Source organism: Meriones unguiculatus, chromosome 3 (genome assembly GCF_030254825.1).
Source record: "Meriones unguiculatus strain TT.TT164.6M chromosome 3, Bangor_MerUng_6.1, whole genome shotgun sequence".
Classification (NCBI taxonomy): Eukaryota; Metazoa; Chordata; class Mammalia; order Rodentia; family Muridae; genus Meriones; species Meriones unguiculatus.
The window spans coordinates 32,815,408-32,830,809 of NC_083351.1; the positions used below are offsets into that span (position 1 = coordinate 32,815,408).

The 15,402-nt window shown below is 45.1% G+C and overlaps 2 protein-coding genes across 3 annotated transcripts in view; both read right to left on the minus strand.

Moving 5' to 3' along the window:
* Window positions 1-891: 891 nt before the first annotated feature.
* On the minus strand, window positions 892-4,358 carry Ccdc17 (coiled-coil domain containing 17). Its single transcript, XM_060379787.1, has 13 exons — window positions 4,127-4,358; window positions 3,982-4,050; window positions 3,748-3,889; window positions 3,511-3,673; window positions 3,358-3,441; window positions 3,161-3,279; window positions 2,839-2,952; window positions 2,508-2,638; window positions 2,305-2,399; window positions 1,960-2,163; window positions 1,620-1,824; window positions 1,440-1,550; window positions 892-1,177 (listed from the first exon to the last, which is right to left on the minus strand). The coding sequence occupies exons 1-13, from the start codon at window positions 4,271-4,273 to the stop codon at window positions 1,085-1,087; spliced, it is 1,677 nt and encodes a 558-aa protein (XP_060235770.1). The 5' UTR covers window positions 4,274-4,358; the 3' UTR covers window positions 892-1,084.
* Window positions 4,359-6,030: 1,672 nt separating this feature from the next.
* Window positions 6,031-15,402, minus strand: part of Gpbp1l1 (GC-rich promoter binding protein 1 like 1) — a 47,132-nt gene continuing 37,760 nt past the window's right edge. For both annotated transcript variants that reach the window (XM_021633398.2, XM_021633396.2), the window contains exons 8-12: window positions 11,783-11,923; window positions 10,389-10,547; window positions 9,340-9,464; window positions 8,324-8,426; window positions 6,031-6,903 (exon numbers count right to left, since the gene is read on the minus strand). In XM_021633398.2, coding sequence (XP_021489073.1) covers window positions 6,751-6,903; window positions 8,324-8,426; window positions 9,340-9,464; window positions 10,389-10,547; window positions 11,783-11,923 — 681 coding nt within the window. In that variant the 3' untranslated portion in view covers window positions 6,031-6,750. The remainder of the gene's footprint in view (window positions 6,904-8,323; window positions 8,427-9,339; window positions 9,465-10,388; window positions 10,548-11,782; window positions 11,924-15,402) is intronic.

Here is a 15,402-nt window from a genome sequence, read left to right on the forward strand (position 1 = left end):
AGTCTGGATGGAGCACAAAATGTGGTGCTGAAAATGGATGATGGAATACAAACCAGTTCTTGAGTTGTACCTATCTTTGTTCACCTGGTTTTCATTTAAGGCCATAATCGTATCCTGGAGAAACTTAAGAGACTTGCTCTGATGTGAAAGGCTAGGATTGAAGTGTGAGACAACTAGAAGTATTCTGTATAGAAAGGGTGCAATATGTTAATAATTGGAATTGTTATATTGCCTGCAGTTTTGTCTTATAAAAAATAAATACAATAATTTAAAAAAGATTCTTGTTCTGGAATTATACTTGAAAGACTTTACAAGAAGGGTCCTGGAGTATCCCTGTGGGATATGGGGGGGGGTGGTCAGGTTCTAATGCCATCCTATTAGGCTGGGACAGTCAGGGTACATGAATTAAGAACGCCCTAATTGAGCTGCCTTTTATTGGCTCTTTAAAAACACACTTGACTTCCTCATTCTCGTATAGAGTGTGGTATAAATCTAGTGTTGAGGATTATGTGCTGAATGACCTGGAAAAAATTCACTAAACCTTGGCTGCAGAGTATCTGGCTCATCATGACTTTGAACTTTCTCTTTGACTTTGTATTGCCATATTCCAGGTTCTAAATGTTTTTTCCCATCTTTCCAGTTGGACCATACTTGATATCAGTACAAGATCCTTGCTGATTGGATCTGTGGTTAGGTTCAGAATGCATGATCCTCTACTCGGGTGGAATATAACTGGGCTGAAATTACTCTGGGATCTAGAATTCCTGTGTTGGACGCATCAGATTGTAGATCGATCTCTGTCTAGAGGTCCTGAGAAAGCTGGGAGGAGTGAAATTTGACAAAGCTGGCTTTACAAGCTTACCCATTTTCAGAGATTTGAATGTCAGGCAGTTATTGTAAATATCCGAAACCGTTTACTCCTCGATCTGCTTTAGAAATGGAAGACAAGTGCAGAAAGCCTAGTTGGCATGGCTGGAGTTCGTCACTTCTTGCAGACCCCATTAGAAAACCTGCAGGTTTAGAAATGTGCCTCAGGCCCCAGAAACCTGATGTCATTTGGGTCAAAACTGGTGAGGGCTCATCTTTATCCTTGACAAGCCTCTTCTGTGGGAGGTGGAGGGTCAGCAAAGGCAGAATTGTGGGTGAAGGAACTAGCTTCCAATGATGAACTAGAGACCTGTAGAATATAAAATTTTAGGTTTTTTTTTTTTTTTTTTAAAGCAAAACTAGAGGTAAAAAGCTTTCGGAGTTAAAATATCTGAGGACAAAGTTTAAAGATAAGCCAGTTCAAGTTAAGTGTGCTTTTTCTGCCACACAGTATTTAGGGGGTAACTTGAAGGATCAAATGGGCTATTGTAGGGATTGCTGCATACTAACTAGTTAACAGAAGCTGGTTAGCCAAGAGAGGTTCACACTTCCTAGGTGCAGTGGACTCTCACCAGTGGTGGGTACTGGTATTCATGGGCACTTGCTGGATTGATCTCTTCCAGTTTCTGGACATCTGTATCTCTTGCATTCACCAGCCTCAGAAAGAGCTCAGCTTGACCTGCCTGGGAGAGGTGAAGTGGTACTCCGTCTGAATCTTGCAGTGGACCCAGTCCCTTACCCTCTGCACTTACCTGGGGGATCTCGTTCAACTGCTCAAGGCTGAGGCTGGGATTAGGAGGAAGGACCCGAAGTGGGAGGCGCCAACGGCCACTAAGCACCTTCTGGTCTTGGTCAAATAGCAATAGTGAGGCCCAAGCCTTTGGTTGTGGTGCCCATGTGACTCCCTGCCAGGCCTGTAGCTCACAGGTCAAAGATAGCAGTGGGGATGGAGGCAGCCTGTAGAGCAACCAAAGCCATGTTGGAAGATTGCTAAAGCTAATCTAGGGATGCTTTTGTAGGACTTGGCTCCCAGGGCCCCTGTGTACAGCTTAAATAGGAGGAGGTACCCCTTCATGATCTAAATCTACTGACCTGGGCACAGGCTGCCTGCTTGCAAGGATGGCACAGTTGCCCATAGGTCCAGGAGCTGAAGGTGGAGGCAAGCAGAGTGCTGGAGGCAATGCTGTGGTCCCTCCTGTATCCTGTCCACCCCGGGCCAAGCTTGTCATTAGCTGCACCCAAATCCAAGATGCTTCAAGGCCCAGCAGGAAGTCATAGAAAATGACAAGGCCAGCCCTGAAGAATACAAACCTTAAGTACACAGCACCAAATGCCTCCACCCAACCAGTACTTGAACCCTAAATGGCTCTTGTGGGTCTCCTTAAATGTCTGTAGTGACTAAGTTAAAGAGGCTGTGAAGGAGGGAGCCGGCCTCACCCAGGATCATAGAGTGCAGGGCCTAGAACATCAGCTGGTGGTAGGGAGGAGTGGAGATCCAGACCCACGTTCCTTGTCATGGGTCCATTAAGTTTCTGCAGAGGGCAAAAGATTTCAACCATACAGAACCGCAAAGTACCCCTTCACCCCAAACTCCATGTCACCACTGTCTGCTATCAACCCCCACTCCGCTGAGTCCTCACAGCCTTTGAAGTGGCATGGAAGTTCCAGACATTTCTGGAACTTGTAAGTGGTGGCATTGGGGGTGCAACTGGTGGAGAGAGAAGAAAGGTATCACCCTTCCTACTCATGCATCGCCAGAGATCCCCGGGTCCTAGGAACAGAAAAAAGTTGGCTTGAGCTGGAGGAAGCAGGGAACTCAGAACTAAGTCTGAGGGTCATACACCAAAGACAAGGATAGACGTATGGACACAAACCTATGGTACAGAGACAGGCCTCATTCTCCCGGCATAGCCCTTCTCCTGAGGTGGGTCCCCTGGGATAGGCTAGGGAGAGCTTGGGTTTTTCACTGACCCCAGGGTGCCGGACTCAAGCCCTTCTGCTTCTTCAAGGCTAGGATTTCTGCCTCCAGGAGCCGGTTTTCAGCTTCCACCATTAGAAGCTCCTCAGAGGTGACACTTGCTTTTTCTAAGATGAATTAAAGTGACCTGTTGCACTTTATGTAGTTCTCCAACCTTAGGGTTTTCTGCACAAGCCGGGATTTATCATCTGACAGTGGGTTTTCCTACCTTGAGCTCAAGTGGCTCCCACTGTAGTGCCCTCCCTCACACCCTTCCCCCCAGTCTAGGACCACCAGTGTGGAGAGGGGCCCTCTAGGCTGGCTCCTTCTGTTCACCCATGCGGTTCTGCGACTGCCGCAACTCCAGGGCTGCCGCCTCTACTTGCAGCTGCCGTATTTTGTCCAGAACTCCTGGGTCCCGACCTCCACCGCGCACATAGGCCTCACGTAGGACCCTAGCAAGAAGGCGGCAGAAAGCTGTTTTCCCAGACTGAATAGCCTCCCGCCCCTGCCCAGCCCGGGCGGGGCCTCACCGTATCTCCGTGGCCAGCGTTCCCAGGTTGGCAGGCAGAGTCCGGCGGCCGAACTCCGCTTCCCTGTAGGCGTCCCAAGGGCTGCTAGTGCGGGAGCTGATGTCACGGAGCCTCCCCGCGCCCCGCCCGCCCCCCGCCTGGCCCGCGCCTCACCGCGGCTGTGGCTGGAGCGCCAGGACGTGCGCGCCCAGCGTTTGCAGCGCGGCCCGCGCCCGGCCGGCCTCGGCCCTGAGCTCCCTGAGCTCGCGCTCCACGCCGAGCGGGCGGGACGGCCGTCCCTCGGCTCCCGCTCCGCCGAGGAGGCGCTGTTCCAGCTCTGAGGGAGGAAGGGCCGAGCTCGGGTCCGTCCTGGCGCGGCAGGAGGACCACCGCCTGTGTCCCACCTCTCACCTTCGCTGCGACGCTGCAGGGCCCGGCCTCGCGCGTCAGTCTCCGCCACGCGCCTGGCTCGGGCTCCCTGCAACACCTGGAGCCTCTCACCAGGGCTCCCCGCCGTCTGGGAGCCCTGTAGGGACAGTCTCAGCAACCGCACCTGCAGGTAACCGGGACCCGCGGTGTCTGTGCTGGCTGCTCGCCCGAAAATAGTCTACAGACGGGGAGTTTGTAGCCACGCTGGGTGTGTACCTCCTCGGTCAGCCTCTTTAGAGACGTCCTGGACTCCTGATCTGAACGGCTCTTTTCCTGTGCCATAATCTGGTGGCAGGGAAAAGACCTCTGAGGATCCTGCTTCCTAGCAAACCTACCCCGGGCCACAGGTGGCCCCTGTTACCGTGGTTACTGAAGGCTGTGTCGCCTCCGGGGTCAGCCGGCCAATGCAGAATCTCTGGGTGTGGGTGGCCAACAACGCCCAGGAGCGGAAAACCATGTCACAGGACTCACAGGGCAGAAGTCCTGACTCCCTAGGGTAATCAGCCATCGGATGGAACCTTACTGACAACCAGCGTCCTAGAGAGGATACGGCAGAAGAGCGGGGGAAAGGCAGGCTCGGTTACATCTCCAAGTTCTTCAAGTTTGTGTTTGGGGAGGTGCCCTAGCTCCCTGGGCAGCAAGTACAGGCCTGGGAGGAGCCCCAGGTGAGGAAGTGTCGTAAGTCGGGTCCACCAATCGCATGAGTTTGGGCAAGCCTGTGACACATTCCTTGCCCACAGAAAAGGCAGCCTCCCCCACTAGCTGGGCCTCTATTACTCATTTCATAGCACCTGACAGGAACGTGTTGTCTGTATCACTGTTCTCTGCGACAGAATTCAAGCTAGTGCTAGTCTCCCCTGCAGGGACCACTTGAAGTTGCACTCCACAGAAGGAAAAGGCCACGGTAGTACACGCCTCTCCACAACCCATCACAGAATGGAGACGTCTCCATAATTCCCATTCTGAAACAGATGATTTGAACAGCCAAAAGTAATGAAAACGGGGGTGGAGATGGAGGGAAGGGTGGGGCATATGGCTACTCGGGAGTACAGCAAGCTTTCTGCTGGTCAATTAATCCACGCACATGCATGCACCCATCAGACTGTGAAGCAGCAGCTTTCAAATCACTTCTTTACTGAACAAGACAGGGCCCTTAAGGTATTTGCCTGCAAACATCCAAAGCACGAGGAGCAAGTTACAACGTGTTTCAGATTATGCGCTCTCAATTCGACATAATTCTAACAGAAAAAATGAAATGTTCTGAAAACTAGTAAATGGCTAATCCTTAATCACTTCCTAACCTCAAACTTAATTTTTTTTCAACAACGCATTACTTCATTTATTTAAAGATGCCTTCTCTGTGTTTATATGTATGGTGTTTTGCCTGCATGTATGTTTGTGCAGCAAATGCATGCAGTACCCAAGGCTAGAAGTGGGCTCTGCTGGGACTGCAGTTAGGTTGTGGTTACTAGTTGGATTCAAACCCTAGACCACTGAAAGAGCAGCTAGTGAGTGCTCCAGCGGGCCGTTCCTCTATTTCCAGTACATATTTAATGGTTTAGATAAGCATTATACTAAAATTGGTGAATTATCCTGTTGGCTTTGTAGTAGATCTAGGGCCTTGGGCTGCAATACAACTGTTCAACCAATGAAAAACACACCCAGCTGCAAATTTCCTTAATGTTTCTTAAAATATTTAAAACTTTAGTTTGTATAAATGTTAGCACATGCATGCCAAGGCAGGGAGGTCAAAGGACAAAGGGAGTCACTTGTTTTCTTTCACCATGTGGGTCCTAGGAATCAACCGAATCCTAGGTTGGTGGCACGCTACCTTCCCCATTGAGCTGTTTTGGTGGCACTCAAATAGACTCGGGTGTGGAACCAAAACCATGACATCTGCAAAAGCAGTAGCTGCTCTAACCATTAATTCATCCTTCTTTAATGTGTATGTGTACATGTTGCGTAGACATGGACAACTAAAGAGAACAAGGAAAGAACAAACAAACCAAAAAACCAAACCCATGTATATGGATTAGTATATCTGGGCACTAAAAAAATCCTTCAGCAAAGAAAATGTAGTTAGTTTGTTTTTTAAATTATGAATAATTTATTGAACAGGTTTTTCTGCACCAAGAGTTCTGCTGAGAGGAGAAACAGGTGGGACTAAACTCCGTTTTCTCCAAGATTTCTAAAAATATTTCCCCTAAAAAAAGAATCCACTCTCTAATTTTAAAGAAAATATATTTCTTACACAAGACAATCCAAACTGATGCAAAATATTTATTCCACGTTAGTTATTTTATGCAGTAGTTTTCCCCCTCAACAGACTTGTGATAACCACATCTTTTAAATCTGTAAATAATGTTATCAAAATAATCTTAATCTTTGAAATCTCACAAAAATTCATATTTTACAATCCACCCTGAATATCAAGGCTGCAAGAATAACATCTCCTATATCCAAATACTTTACAGCTGTACCCAAAAGAAAAAAAAACAAAAACAAAAACAAAACAAAAACAACCACATATGCTTGGTTAAGGGCTAAGTTACCCGAGCAGCCAAAAATAAAATAAAATATCCAAATTATTAGCATTAATTTAATACAATTATAACTTCAATAGTCACTTTGTCATTGACAATGATTGCTTGAGCACAGGGTGAGTGCCCAAGGGCTGGTAGAAGGAGCTGTTGAGCAGAGTGGCATCTCCCCCGTCTCTGCGCTGCTAGCTCCTACTTGTGCACGGCCCCACAGGTACTGTGTGTGTGCTTAAAAAAAAAAAAAATCCCACCACACATATCTATTAAGCAGTTAACAGGGAAGAACAACAAAAGCTAAGCAAGACAATTGCTCTCTCTTTGGGATATGATTATTTCCCTTGTGCATGAAGTATTCAACAACATAAGAAAAGGAAAAGAACACTTTATATTCTCTAAACACAAGGCTGAGCTTAGTGGGGCAGGTCAGCTGCGAGCATTTAGGTTTCTACTTCCAGGCGTCGTCATCCGACGTCTCACTGCTGCTTGTCTCCGTGTCCGAGTCCTCACACTCTGCATTGCAAGTGCTTCTCCACGGGGAGAACAGGTTGGAACCGCGACTCTGCAAGAAGCCATTCTTTCCAAAGCCGTTTCTTCGTAGCTATGGAGCATAGGAGAAAGAAAATAAAAACCCTTCAGTAAGCTGGCTGCAGTGCACCACACCTCAGGGAGGCAGAGGCAGCCTGGTCTACAAAGCAAGTACAGAACAGCCAAGGCTACCCAGAGAAATCCTGTCTCAAAAACCAAAACAACCCTTCAGTGAGTACATTGGTCCATGAGGATTGACTTGCAGAGTATGTGGAGAAGACTCTCTAGATATCTGTCTTCTCTTGCAACAGTACTTCTCAAACGTCAATGTGGAGATGACTTTTACAGAGATTTCATTTATTTTATTAAGAGACAGGGACCTGGGACTCCTTGTGTAGACTGTGCTGGCCTCAAATTCAGAAATCTGTCTGCCTCTGCCTCAAGTACTACTAGGTTTAAAAACGTATGCTACCAAACATTGGTAATAATAAATAAATAAATAAATAAATAAATAAATAAATAAATAAATAAATGAAATTTAAAAAGTTTTTTTTTTCCCCTTCTCTTCTTAAACCACAGTCTAACTCAGTATGTCTGATTTGGGGTCTAGAGTGGTGAAATCTTATGTCAGCCTGTATCCTGCCCTATTATTAGTCTTGCAAGGTGCCATTTATGCTTTAAAGAGTCTTATTTTTAGTTATGTGTGTGGAGCCTCTCGAAGCTGGAGACCCCAAATCCTTTCAAGCTGGAGTTACATGTTGCTGTGAACTAACATGGGTGCTAAGAATCAATCTCAGGTCCTATGTAAGAGCTGGATGCCATCTTAAGCACATCATTTATGCTGCAGATGGATGGCTGCAAAGGGTAATAAGCATATGAGGACTACAGAAATTAATTTTATTCATTTTTGCAAACCTACAATCTCAGTGTTTTATTTAGAGTAAGAACCCAAGCATTAATTGAGCAAATTTACAAAGGCCTCTTGGCTACTTAGCTGTGGTCAGATCATCAGAAGGAAAGCACAGGCCTGGTTTTTTGTAAGGGTGGAGCCTGCTCCTTTCTGACTTTGGTCTGTATCCTCTGCAATCCTACAGTGCAGGCAGAGACTGACAACACATATGAAACCATGGCAACCTAGGTCTCGCTCTCTCAATTTTAGGTTTTCCTAGCCAGCTATGCTGGCACATGGCCGAAATCTCAGTAAGCATGAAGCAGAGACAAAATTGGAATGTTGTAGGTTCAAGTTAGCCTGTTTTACACAGCGTGTTCCAGGATACCCTTGTTTGAGACAAGGTTTCCCTGTGTAGCCCTGGCTGATCTGTAGACAAGGCTGGGATTAAAGCCACGAGCCACGCACCACCACACCTGGCAAGACCCTGTCATAAAGACAGCAAAAACTGGCCCCCAAGTCCCAAATAAATACTAGAATTTTCTAAGGCCAAGGAAATTCTAAGCACTTGGGTATCAGGAAAGGCTCAGGGCTCAGTACACACCTGCTCTGTTTTCATGTGGAACTCCTTGAGCTCATCCTCTGTGAGTGGAAGGCAACTCTCATCATTTTCAGGATATTCCTGCCATCCCATTGCTTTTAATAACCTTGAGGAGACAAAAGGACAGCAAAGAAATTAAGCTTGACTGTGTATTCCAGTAGCATCCATGGGAAATGCCTGCCCAAGGCCAATAGATGTTACAGAGAGTTTTCTCCCTAGTGGAACAAGTTACTTAGCTGTTCATAATTAAATGGAGATTCCTATGGTTAAAGGGAACATGACCTATTAGAAAAGACAGTATAAACAAAAAATAAGATGGTACAAATAAAATCCCAATATCCCCATTGAAAGGAAACTTTTCGTAGAACCAAAGAAGGAGGAAGAAATTTCTTTTGAACAAATTAGCACATCTCTCTCTGTTCCATAGCTTGTGCAGTTCCTGTAGCCTGCCACGTAACTTCACTAACCTCTGAGAAGTACCTCTAGGACAGTGGTTCTCCAGGGATCATTTATCAGATATTTACTTCATTATTCAAAACAGAAGGAAAATTATACTTATGAAATAGCAACAAAAATAATTTTATGGTTGGGGGTCACCATAACATTAAGGGTTGCAGCGTGAGGAAGGTTGAGAACCTTAATCTTCCTTTGAGGAAGTGCTGTCATACTTGGTAGCTGCCATCTGCTAAGAGGTTGTAGGCAGAGTACTCTCTCTCTATGCAAGGCCTTCATTTAAACAGTCGGTTCCTTAGAGGATCCCTACAGCCCCTTTAAAAGATATTTTACAGTAACTGCCCAGTTGGGCAAGCAACACATCTGTGGAAAATGCTTTTTGCCTTGACTATATTCCTAAAACTGAGTATGAAATTAAACCTCACACACACTTTGGGGGTTTTGGAAAAGTGTACAAACAGAGAATGCTTAGCGGGCAACAGGCTAACCCGAGGCACACAGAGTGAGGAAGTTTTCAAATCACACCTCTCTTAAGTACGCTGAAGGTTCTTACATCTTATCCTCACCTATGCTCTGCTTCCAGCGAGTGGGACAGGACCTCCCCTTCTGCCACCATGGGTAGAAGAAGACCATTCTGAAGACAACCTTGTTCTCCATTTTCCTTTGGTTCGGGTGTGTGGCTGCCCTCCAACTGTAGTAAAGGGATAGATAACACTTGGATTTGTGGTATAAACAACCCACAATATGGAGGACAGTGCTTTCCAGAACATAGCCCACCCTCAACCCACACACCTTTTGCCCTGATTAGAAACTGAGACCTCCTGTGCCAATAAGCTAACTGGGCGAGTCAAAAGTTCCAGAACAGCTTAACAACGAGAGGCGGTGGGGGGGTGGGGGTGGGGGAAGACGACAAAACACAGAATCACTGATCCAAATCTAAAGTACACAGCACACCTGGAGATAAGCAGTTGTGAACACAGGTCTTGGGCACGAAATGACTGTTAGATAAACCTTAACTGGGCTTTGTTAAAAGTTAAGTTTTTTGCTATCCTGAAGTCAGTTTAGAGAATGAAACAGTATGGCAGGACATACCTATAATCCCCATATTGACGTGGCAGGGGCACCAAAATCAAGAATTCAAAGCCACCAAGACCCAGCACCCCACCCTCAAAAAAGACAAGAAGATGGGGAGGAAAAATGTGTTAAAACCTCATCTGATGAGAGATTATTCTCTATGATATATAAAGAACACTTAAAAGGTGTTATACACCTTTAATCCCAACTCTCAAGGGTCAGAAGCAGATGGAGCTCTAGAGTTTGAGGACAGCCTGGTCTAATAGTGAGATCTCTAATATTGAGATCAGCCAGGGGTACACAGCCTGTCTCTAGGAAAACAAAAAACAAAACAGAAAGAGAAAAGGGGCTAGTCAGATGGTTCAGTGGGTAAAGGCACTTGCAACCAAATCTGATGGTTTGAGTTTGATGCCTGAAACCAGACGTCCATTAGTGGATGGTGGCACATGGACATACCCACCCGCATTAAAACAACAAAAGGATACATATGACTAAAGAAAATTCAATATATAGTATACCAGAAACACCCCTATACTCTTACCCCCTCCAGCTTGTCACAGTCTCTACTTTCTGAGCAGTCTCCATTTCTTTCATCCTTCAGAGTTTTCAGAAACTCACTCTTCCTGTCCGTGGTTCTTCGGGTCAACTTAGTTAGGCGAGAGGAGCTGATCTCAATTGGAGGGGTGGTGCTGGAGGGACTCTGAGAAGACAGCATAAACAGATTGCTCCTACAGCCACGGGCAAGAACTAGGAGTTCCCGAGTTACTTTCTCTACCCTCTTCGTTTTTGTCTTTTACTTAAAAAACAAAACCAAACAAACAAACAAAAAAACAACAACACATGGTTGAAGACTTGGCTCAGAAGGTAAGAGCATTGGCTGTTATTCTGGAAGACCCAGGTTCAATTCTCAGAACCCATGGGGCAACTCACAACTTTCTGTAACTCCAGGGATCTGAGACACACAAAGGAAAACACCCATATAAATAAAATATCAACAAAAATCCTCTGCAAACCAATTTATTTAAAAACATCAGTTTTAGCTGGGCACAGTGGCACATGCCTGTGATTCCCACACCCAGGGAGGAAGAGGCAAGAGGATCTCTTAGTTTGAAGCCAGCGTGGTCCACAAAGTAAATCCAAGACAGCCAGGGCTACAAAGAGAAACCTTGTCACAAACACACACACACACACACACACACACACACACACACACACCAGTTTTGTAGGACCTTTACAATACAGACTCGGGGTTTATATCACATAGCTATTTTAATCCTGCAGAAACCAAGGAAACACCAACTGTGGTTTACTGTAGAAACCTGGGTTTGGTTCCCAGGACCTTCAGAAAACTCATGATTGGAACTCCAGATCCAAGGGATTTGACACCCTCGTCTGACCTCCACAGAACACACACATCCAGGTAAAACACTCAGACACACACACACACACACAAAATCTTTTAAAAACAAAATGACAGACATACAGAGAGAGAAACTCCAACTCTGGACTGCAGATGTGATTCAGTCAACAAAGTGGGCCCCTACCATAAATGAAGCCCTGGGTCTGATCCCCCAGCACAGCATAAACCGGCCACAGTGCTGCATGTCTACAATCCCAGGACTTGTGAACTAGAGGCAGAGGCCGGAGGATTAGGCACTGAAGGGCATCCTCACGGGCTATGTAAGACCCTGTCTTTTTCAAAAAGAAAAAAGGGCACTATTTGAAAAGGCTGCCCTACAGTTATTTTTTTCTTTTTAAAGATTTATTTTACATGAGTGCTCTATCTGCAAGCCAGAAGAGGTGCAAATCTCATTATAGAGGGCTGTGAGCCACCATGTGGCTGCTGGGATTTGAACTCAGGTCCTCTGCAAGTACAGACAATGCTCTTAAGTGCTGAGCCATCTCTCCAGACCCCCTGCAGTTATTTTCACTCACCTCTTTCGGAGAGTGTAGAACTGTACCAGCAGCTAGTACCACTGGTTTAGTAACAGAAATTGGATTGGTAAAAGCAGACTCCCGGCTAGAGGAAAGGGATCCTGATTTGTGTTCCATTCTGTTAGTTTTCCATGCGTTGGGCTACATGGGAATAAAAAAAATCAATCAGTCAAAAGCAGCACACAGAGAAGAGCTTAGCTTGCAATCAAAAAGTGAGGTGTTATATGGGACATAAGTTCACAGGGCTTACCTGTCAACATGCATGTGACCCTTCTGAGCTTAGGCAGACAGGGACCAGAAAGGCCAGGAGCTGTGCTGAGCCCCTTCAACAGCTTTCTTTCTTTTTAAAAAAATTCATTGATTTTCATTGTGTTTTGTTTGTATGTCTATGTGACGGTGTTGGATCCTGGCGTTATAGACAGTTATAGCTGCCATGTGGGTGCTAGGAATTGAACCTGGGTCCTCTGAAAGAACATTCAGTGCTCTTAATGGCTGGAGTCACCTCTCCAGCCCCTCAGCAGCTATCTTTAAAATGCTAGTTCTGAAAGCATTTAGTTGCATGCAAAGCAGAATTTCACTCATTTACCTATGTAATTTTTATATGTGTGTGATGGTTATTTTCTGTAAAGGACATCAGAAAAACTGCAGTTTTCTAGAGATTTTGATAGTGCTAGGCTAGTTCCATGCCAGCATGCATGTTGTAAATGTCACACAGTCCTTGTTTAAATCCAAAGGCCTTTCTTTGCCTCCGGTTTATGCAGTCTGGCCATGACTGTAACAGCTATATAGCTGTAACACTCCATTATTTTAACCAATCACACTGTCTAAAGGGACTGAAGGAGGCTGGGCGTGGTGGTGCATGACTTTAATCCCAGCACTTGGGGGGCAGAGGCAGGCGTATCTCTGTAAGATCAAGGGCAGCCTGGTCTACAGAGTGAGTTCCAGGACAGTCAGGGTTACACAGAGAGACTGTCTCAAAAAACAAAAAGATACCAAAGATGATACAGTTCAACAGAGTGGAACAGAAAGTATTAAGTATAAAACTATTTTCCAAGAAAACAAAACAAAACAATATTAAGAGGCCCACAGGAAGCTGGGTCTGTTAATAATGGAACACTCCATTATTTTAATCAATCACACTATCTAAAGGGACTGAAGAAGGCTGGGCATGGTGGGAACACTTAGGAGGCAGAGGAAGGCAGATCACTGTTAGTTGGGATGTCAGCCTGTTGTGGATCTAAACATGTTTGTTTTAATTCCAGGTGTGGGGTGTGGGACTGAGTCAGATGGTTCCTAGCAACAGACTAGTTGCCTCGTGTGGGCTCTGAGAGGAGCTCTTTGCCAGCTGCAGATAGTTTAAATCTGAGGACTCTGCAGAAAATAAATGCCAGACCCTAGAGAGTGAGGGTCCTAGAAAGAATAAGGCAACTGCTTTCCCTGGTACATTCTTGGATACAGTAAGTGTTCTTACACACTGAGTATCTTGATAACCCTCAAATATTGTTTAATTCTTTTAAAAAAATAATTTAATTTTATTTTTTGTTCAGCAGCGTGAAGGTGTCAGATTCCTTGGAAACAGGAGACAGTTGTGAGCTGCCATGTGGGTGCTGGGAATTGAACTCAGGTCCTTTGGAAGAGCAGCCAGTGCTCTTAAACATTGAGCCACCTCTCCAGCCCCACACTGTTTAATTCTTAAGAAATGCCTATTTTTTTTAAGAGAATAATACTGAGGACACACAGTTATCTAATTTGTTCACTATTATTCAGCTAATTAGTATATGTAACTGCTTTAAAAAAAACTTTCCCAAAGTTCTCAAAATCCGTGTATCAGCTGGAGACATTGACCTAACCAGAATGAAGTCTTTTTATTTTCTACTATGTGTATTCATGTGCAGCACATGCGTGCCCGGTATGCACGGACATCAGAAGACTTTGGATCCCTTGAAATTGCTCTTAACCACTGAAGCATCTTTTCAGCTTTTCTTACACTTAAGGAAAAGAAAAGATGCTATGTTCAGTTACTGATCAAAGGTGATTATAGCACGCCACCAGAAAGCCTGCCTTTTACACGGCTGCCTCCAGGTAAAGAAACACTGCTACAGTGCTATAAAAGTTTACTAGATAGGCCTACATGCAATGAACAAAATATTAAGTGGGGCTCGAAACAGGCCTCAGTGGAAGTGGCTGCTTGAATAGGCACGTCCCTCCTCCCCTTAGACTTATGTGTTTGACTGCTTGGCCCACAGGTGGTGTGGCCTTGTTGGAGTAGGCGTGGCCTTGCTGGAGGAAGTGTGTCACTTTGGGGGCAGGGTTTGAGGTTTTCCACGCTGTTGCTACGTCCAGTGTGACCCACAGTCTTCATCTGCTGCCTGCAGATGAGGATGTAGAACTCTCAGCATGTTCTCCAGCACCATGTCTGCCTGCAGACTGCCATGCTTCCCACCATGACAATAAGGGACTGAACCTCTGAAACTGTAACAGCCCTAATTAAATGTTTTGCTTTATAAGAGTTGCATTGGGCATGGGGTCTCTTCACAGCAATAAAGCCCTAAGACAGAGGTTTAACCACAGGCTGTCATCCACAGGACCCAGAGTTCCATCCTCAACACCCACACAGGCTTATAATAGTCTTTAACTCAAGCTCCTGGGGATCTACTACCTTCTAGCATCTGTAAGCATTAGGCATGTAGATGATGCACAGAAATACATACATGCAAAAACACTCAATTACAAGAAACAAAGCACAAACATCTCTACTTAATCTAGTTTTCAGTGAGTTTAAACACAATGGGAGGGATAGCTGTCCTATGCCAGAAAGGGAGCTCAGTGTGGGTTCGAACTTCTGATTCTCAGCCTTAGTTACCTAGTAGAAGCAGACATACCTGCCACTCTGTCCAATGTCTTACACTTTTTTAGTATATGCTAACTAAGCAAAAGCTCACTGAAGTGAACTAAATTTCATTATCAACCATGGTTTTCAGTTCTTTCTTTTTTTAAGTAGAGGGCATCATACTGAGGCACTAAGAATGCTGGGCAAGTGCTCTACCAACGGGCCTCATCATGGGAAAGCATGGCTTTTCCTTAAACAATTCTTAAAATATATATATATATATTTATTATTTATACAACATTCTGCCTGCACACCAGATCTTACTACAGATGGTTATGAGCCACCATGTGGTTGCTGGGAATTGAACTCAAGACTTTTGGAAGAGCAGTATAACCTCTGAGCCATCTCTCTAGCCCCAAGAATTCTTTTCTATCATTCAGCTTCTGTTTATTGTTTCATTTGTGAGCTCATTTCTTCACGTATTTAGTATCCTTTTAATAAGTTAAATGTATTTTTTCTTTAAACATATTAATTCATTATACTAAAGCCAGAGGCAAGAAGCAAAGCAGAAGTTGTACTCCCCAATTTTTTCTTTTTTTTTTTTTTGAGACAGGGTTTCTCTGTGTAGCTTTAACTGGACTGGTTTTGTAGAAAAGGATGGCCTCAAAAATCATAGATCCACCTGCTTCTGCCACCCCGAGTGCTGGGATCACAGCCATGTGCCACCACACCTGGCTTATTTCCCTTCAATCTTAAAGGGCCATCATTTTACTGCTAAACATTGAGTCCT